At 37.2% G+C, this 6,000-nt stretch overlaps 1 protein-coding gene across 3 annotated transcripts in view; it reads right to left on the bottom strand.

Annotated features, from left to right (window-relative positions):
- The window catches only part of LOC133551379 (cytotoxic and regulatory T-cell molecule), an 11,178-nt gene extending 9,734 nt beyond the window's left edge, over positions 1–1,444 (bottom strand). For all 3 annotated transcript variants that reach the window (XM_061898033.1, XM_061898035.1, XM_061898034.1), the window contains exons 1-3: positions 1,295–1,444; positions 444–584; positions 184–336 (exon numbers count right to left, since the gene is read on the bottom strand). In XM_061898033.1, coding sequence (XP_061754017.1) covers positions 184–336; positions 444–584; positions 1,295–1,340 — 340 coding nt within the window. In that variant the 5' untranslated portion in view covers positions 1,341–1,444. The remainder of the gene's footprint in view (positions 1–183; positions 337–443; positions 585–1,294) is intronic.
- Positions 1,445–6,000: the final 4,556 nt, after the last annotated feature.

Raw genomic sequence — 6,000 nt, 5'->3', positions numbered from 1 at the left:
TATAAATGTTATAATAAATATATATATTTATTTATTTATATACATATGTATACATCTATAAATACATATTTATAGATGTATATATATGTATAAATAAATAAATATACAGTATATATATGTACATAATAACATAGGCATAACAGCCACATCTTAAAAAGAAATGGAAACAAGAATTAAACCTACCTAACACTGTCAATTCCACTTTCTTTTCTGTTATGTGATGGCCATACTGAGAGCATGTGTAGTTTCCCCCGTCTTTAAAAGAGACATTGGAAATGTTGATGGAGAATTGCGACTCCGTCAGTTTACTTATGCTGTAACGCATGTCCTGTAAAGCTGAAATTGAGGGGGAAATAAAACAAAAAATCTCAGCATTAAAACAATCTGAGAGGTTATTCTAATATCCTGCACAAATGTAACTAGTGTAGTAGTTTTGTACTTACCCTTGTTGTGATTGAAGAACATAGTGTAGCCATCAGGGTTCTTCCAGTCAATGTGTTGCTTATGTGCGTTTGAAATTGAGCAGGCAAGCCTTACAGTCTGACCCTTCATCACAGTCACTCGTTGCCAAACAGCGAGCGAGACTACAGCGACAAACACAAGGGTGATTTACCTGCACTTTTATTTGCAACGTTGCCACTTTTTCTCTCTGTGTGTACATTTATAACAATACTGTAAAATATTGCAATGATGTGATGTAATTTTGTAAGGCAGCTCTCTGTTAAACAACTGTATCACTCACAGGAAATAATGTGGTTAGAGCTTTAAATATGAGAGTGAAAGTACTGTTCGAAGCTCTTAAAAGAGGCGTTCGTTCATTTTCAACAGTAACAACAAGAACATCTTAAAATTCTTGATTGTATGCACCAAAAGTGAGTAAAGACGTTGTTATTTAACTTGGAACATAATTTATAGCTGCACCAAATACACTGTAAATACCAGATTATGCTGAAACATAATTTGTCATCAACTACGGTGGTTAGTATTTACTGTATACACAGGCGCCGATCCTGTGGGTGCTCGGGCCTTGAAGCACAATGCCGAGCACCCAGGTGGATTGATGGCAACTTTCAATCTTTAAAATAATTTTTGAAAAATCAATCTTGTAGTAGTTAATTTTGTGGTGAGTTTGGTCTGTTTTACAACTTAAAAAAAGCCACAAATCATATGGGATATTAACTTCGCTGAACATCTCCTTTTTTTTAATCCACCGAGCACCCACTGGCAGACATGTAGATCGGCGTCAATGACTGTATATAAGCCTGTATGATAGTGTCAATGGTAAAGGTCTCACCATGTGTCAGTGCCAAGAAGATGCCAAGCTTCAGTTTCACCTCCATTGCTGTTTTTCAGTACAACGTTGTCACTGACACATCCCCTCTTCTTTTTTCCTTTTTGTACAACAGTAGGGGGCCTTCCGCGACGTCACAGAAATGTGGTTTCCTCTGTCATCTTCAAACAAAGACATTTAGACACATTTTTTTGATTGTTTTACAAACCCGCTTCCATAAAACTTGGGAAATTGTGTTAAATGTAAATATAAACAGAATACAATGATTTGCAAATAATTTCCAACCCATATTCAGTTGAATATGCTACAAAGACAACATATTTGATGTTCAAACTGATAAACTTTTTTGGTTTTGCAAACATTTTTTTTTGCAAATAATCATTAACTTTAGAATTTGATGCCAGCAATACGTGACAAAGAAGTTGGGAAAGGTGGCAATAAATACTGATAAAGTTGAGGAATGCTCATCAAACACTTATTTGGAACATCCCACAGGTGTGCAGGCTAATAGGGAACAGGTGGGTGCCATGGTTGGGTATAAAAACAGCTTCCCAAGAAATGCTCAGCCTTTCACAAGAAAGGATGGGGCGAGGTACACCCCTTTGTCCACAACTGTGTGAGCCAATAGCCAAAAAGTTTAAGAACAACGTTTCTCAAAGTGCAATTGCAAGAAATTTTGGGATTTCAACATCAACGGTCCATAATATCATCAAAAGGTTCAGAGAATCTGGAGAAATCACTCCATGTAAGCCGCATGGCAGGAAACAACATTGAATGACCGTGACCTTCGATCCCTCAGACGGCACTGTATCAAAAACCGACATCAATCTCTAAAGGATATCACCACATGGGCTCAGGAACACTTCAGAAAACCTCTGTCACTAAATACAGTCCGTCGCTACATCTGTAAGTGCAAGTTTAAGCTCTACTATGCAAAGCGAAAGCCATTTATCAACAACATCCAGAAACGCTGGCTTCTCTGGGCCGAGATCATCTAAGATGGACTGATGCAAAGTGGAAAAGTGTTCTGTGGTCTGACGAGTCCACATTTCAAATTGTTTTTGGAAATATTCGACATTGTATCATCCGGACTAAAGGGGAAACGATCCATCCTGACTGTTATTGACGCAAAGTTCAAAAGCCAACATCTGTGATGGAATGGGGGTGCATTAATTCCCAAGGCATGGGTAACTTACACATCTGTGAAGGCACCATTAATGCGGAAAGGTACATACAGGTTTTGGAACAACATATGCTGCCATCTAAGCGCGGTCTTTTTCATGGACGCCCCTGCTTATTTCAGCAAGACAATGCCAAGCCACATTCAGCACGTGTTACAACAGCGTGGCTTCGTAAAAAAAGAGTGCGGGTACTTTCCTGGCCCGTCTGCAGTCCAGACCTGTCTCCCATCGAAAATGTGTGCAGCATTATGAAGCGTAAAATACAACAGCGGAGAACCCGGACTGTTGAACGACTGACGCTCTACATAAAACAAGAAGGGGAAAAAAATTCCACTTTCAAAACTTTAACAATTAGTTTCCTCAGTTCCCAAACATTTATTGAGTGTTGTAAAAAGAAAAGGTGATGTAACACAGTGGTGAACATGCCCTCTCCCAACTACTTTGGCACGTGTTGCAGCCGTGAAATTCTAAATTAATTATTATTTGCAAAAAAAATTAGTTTTATGAGTTTGAACATCAAATATCTTGTTTTTTTAGTACATTCAATTTAATATGGGTTGAAAAGGATTTGCAAATCAGTGTATTCTGTTTATATTTACATCCAATACAAATTCCCAGCTCATATGGAAACGGGGTTTGTAAAAGTAATAGTAGTTATAATAATTATTATATACTGTATGTGAGTAAACTAGTCTGACTGTTAACATGTTTTATTTTGGAACCAGCTGACTCATAATATGACAAACAAACACCCTAAAGTGTGTACATTGTTAAATCCGCCATGACGAATGGGGACTGACTTGTTTGTCAATAGGAAAACATTGTGATAAATGCAGAGGATGCAACTTGTTAGTTTCTCCATCATCCCTTGGGACGAGCATAGCCAGCCCCCAAATGACGCCACTGCACAACCTGAAGCTTCATCTTTAAGGCGGAACTTTTGAAACTTGCCTATCAATCACAATCCCAATGTAAAACAAGAAAACATGAATTTCTCTTATTTGCGCAGTCTAAATCGTTAAAAAAACGCTAGTACGGGGCTGCTAACAATGTAGCTAACGAGAGTCCTCAATAGGTTTTATTCACCTGGCGTCCCTATATGCAAGGCATGGAAGTGGTGGTCAAGCGAGTGTCTGTTGTACAAGCATTATGGTCGGATTTTGAATTTCGCGAAATAAAATGCTCTTTTGCTTGAGTTGTTTTAGGGTTTTGGAACCATTAAAAACCAAAACAGATAAACGTAAAGTTTTCAGTAAAAAAAGTATATATTGGTATTTTTTTGTTGTTGATGTAAATATAGTTTATTGCGATGCGCTCTGTGAAATTAATGCAATGGCAATGCTTAAGATGACCAAAATACGGTAAATATTACATGATATTATGAAAGTTCCTGTCACAATATTAAATATATATTTCTGCAGTTTTTAAAAAACATTTTTTTAGAAATCTTCATAGGCGTAAAATAATGTATACCCATCACCTGCATTGTTAGCCACCTTTTGCTGGTAGGTTTTTACGATTTAGACTGCACAGAAAAGAAAAAGACGTGTGTTCTTATCTTACATACAAATCGTGAATGATAAGCAATATTCCCCCCAACAAAAAGCGCAGTTCCTCTTTAAAGAGTAATAATGTGAGTAAATAAATTACCTTTCAACACTGAGCACTTATGGCGTGTTTGTGTTATGTCTGTAGGAAAATCTTTCAGTAGTCTCTTCAACACGGTTATGTAAGTTGAATTTGTAAAAGTGGAAGAATGCCACTCAATGCTACAATCCATGTGAGATCATCTTCAGTCTATTGTTGCTTGTTGTTTGGTTCCAGAGTTACTGGAGGTGATCTGGAAGTACTTTAGGTTCAGGTGACAATTGTTGATGGTTTTGTTTGAGAGGGGTGTGCCTTTCTACCTGAGTTTGAAATGGTGTCAGAGGACCCAATTTCTTCACAAAGAAAAATAGCTGCAGGCAAAATTAGGTATAAAAAACATCCCCCCCCCCAATAAAAATCTAATATTTTTTTGGCGAGTAAAAGATATTGGTTAGTCTTTGTTGATCGGCTCATCAATTTATAAATATGGAAGAACTATGGCAGCATGCATATATAGTAGGCTATGCAATATCTACAGGCCTGGTCAATTTAAGTTTTGGTAAGTAAATTTAGGGCTGGACAACATTTCCTTTCTGTTTTGTTTTTTTACAAAATATCTTAAAAAGCTTATCTCTGTCACGGTGGCGCATTGCGGCTGTTGATTTGACCCGAGGAGGTAGATATGGTCAGTGAAGTTCAGATAGTAAGGTATTTTTTTATGTACCAGGCAGGAGAAAATAATTATAACACAGGTTATGCAAAACAATGCAAAACAATAATATTAATATTTTAAAATGTGTATGATTACACAACACTAACATCTTTATAACACTGTATTATAATGTGGAATTGAATTAGGCCAGAATAGAAAAATTATTAAAAGTCTTTAATCATCATAAAAGTCACAGATTTTTCCCTCGAGGCAATCAAACTGATGAACTCTGTAAAATAACTATGGAGCTACTGAATGTGAATATACTAACTCATGTCTGCGTCATCATTTTTTTTTGCATTTGCTGCATTCACCACTGCACCATTATTTATTAGCCTTACACATATAAGTGATTTAAGTACATCTTTATATTTTGGTTAATTGTTAAAATTGTTTGTTTACATAGTACAAAGTGAGCACAGCTGACTGAGTCAAATTCCTTGTGTGTTAAACATAGTTGGCCAATAAAGCTGATTGTGATTCTGAATTAAGAAGCTGTATAAGCATATGGTGTTTGCAATGTGCATGAATGAAGAAGATCCATCCATTCATCCATCCATTTCCCACCGCTTGTCCCTTTCGGAGTTGGCGGGGGTGCTGGAGCCTATTTTAGTTGCATTAAGGAAGAAGGCGGCGTACACCCTGGACAAGTCGCCACCTCATCGCAGGGCCAACATAGATAGACAGACAACATTCACACTCACATTCACACACTAGGGCCAATTTAGTGTTACCAATCAACCTATCCCCAGGTGCATGTCTTTGGAGGTGGGAGGAAGCCGGAGTACCAGGAGGGAACCCACGCAGTCACGGGGAGAACATGCAAACTCCACACAAAAAGATCCTGAGCCTAGGACCTTCGATTTGTGAGGCACATGCACTAACCCACCGTGCTGCCCAGCATTTACCCTAAATTTAATTAATCAGTCATTACATCATATTGTTAACTATGTTTGTTTTTTTCTTGACACCTGTTGTTATTCATCAATGTATTTTTGTTTATTGATAATCTCTGTATCTATAAAAATATCTATGTATTAATTATTCAACATGTCAAACATAGAAAGTGAACAAACTATCAGTAATTGCTTAGACATGGAGAAGAGCAGGATTAAATAAGATCTGATCTGCCTCCTCCTTTTTGTTGAATTGTACAAGCGTAAACATTAGCAATCAATATAGGCCTATACGTAATGAAACAACTGAATCCATACCATTACTAAAATTAA

The sequence above is a fragment of the Nerophis ophidion genome, linkage group LG04, assembly GCF_033978795.1.
Source record: "Nerophis ophidion isolate RoL-2023_Sa linkage group LG04, RoL_Noph_v1.0, whole genome shotgun sequence".
NCBI lineage: Eukaryota > Metazoa > Chordata > Actinopteri > Syngnathiformes > Syngnathidae > Nerophis > Nerophis ophidion.
Note: the sequence above shows the minus strand (reverse complement) of the source record. Positions and strands in the feature narration are given on the sequence as shown.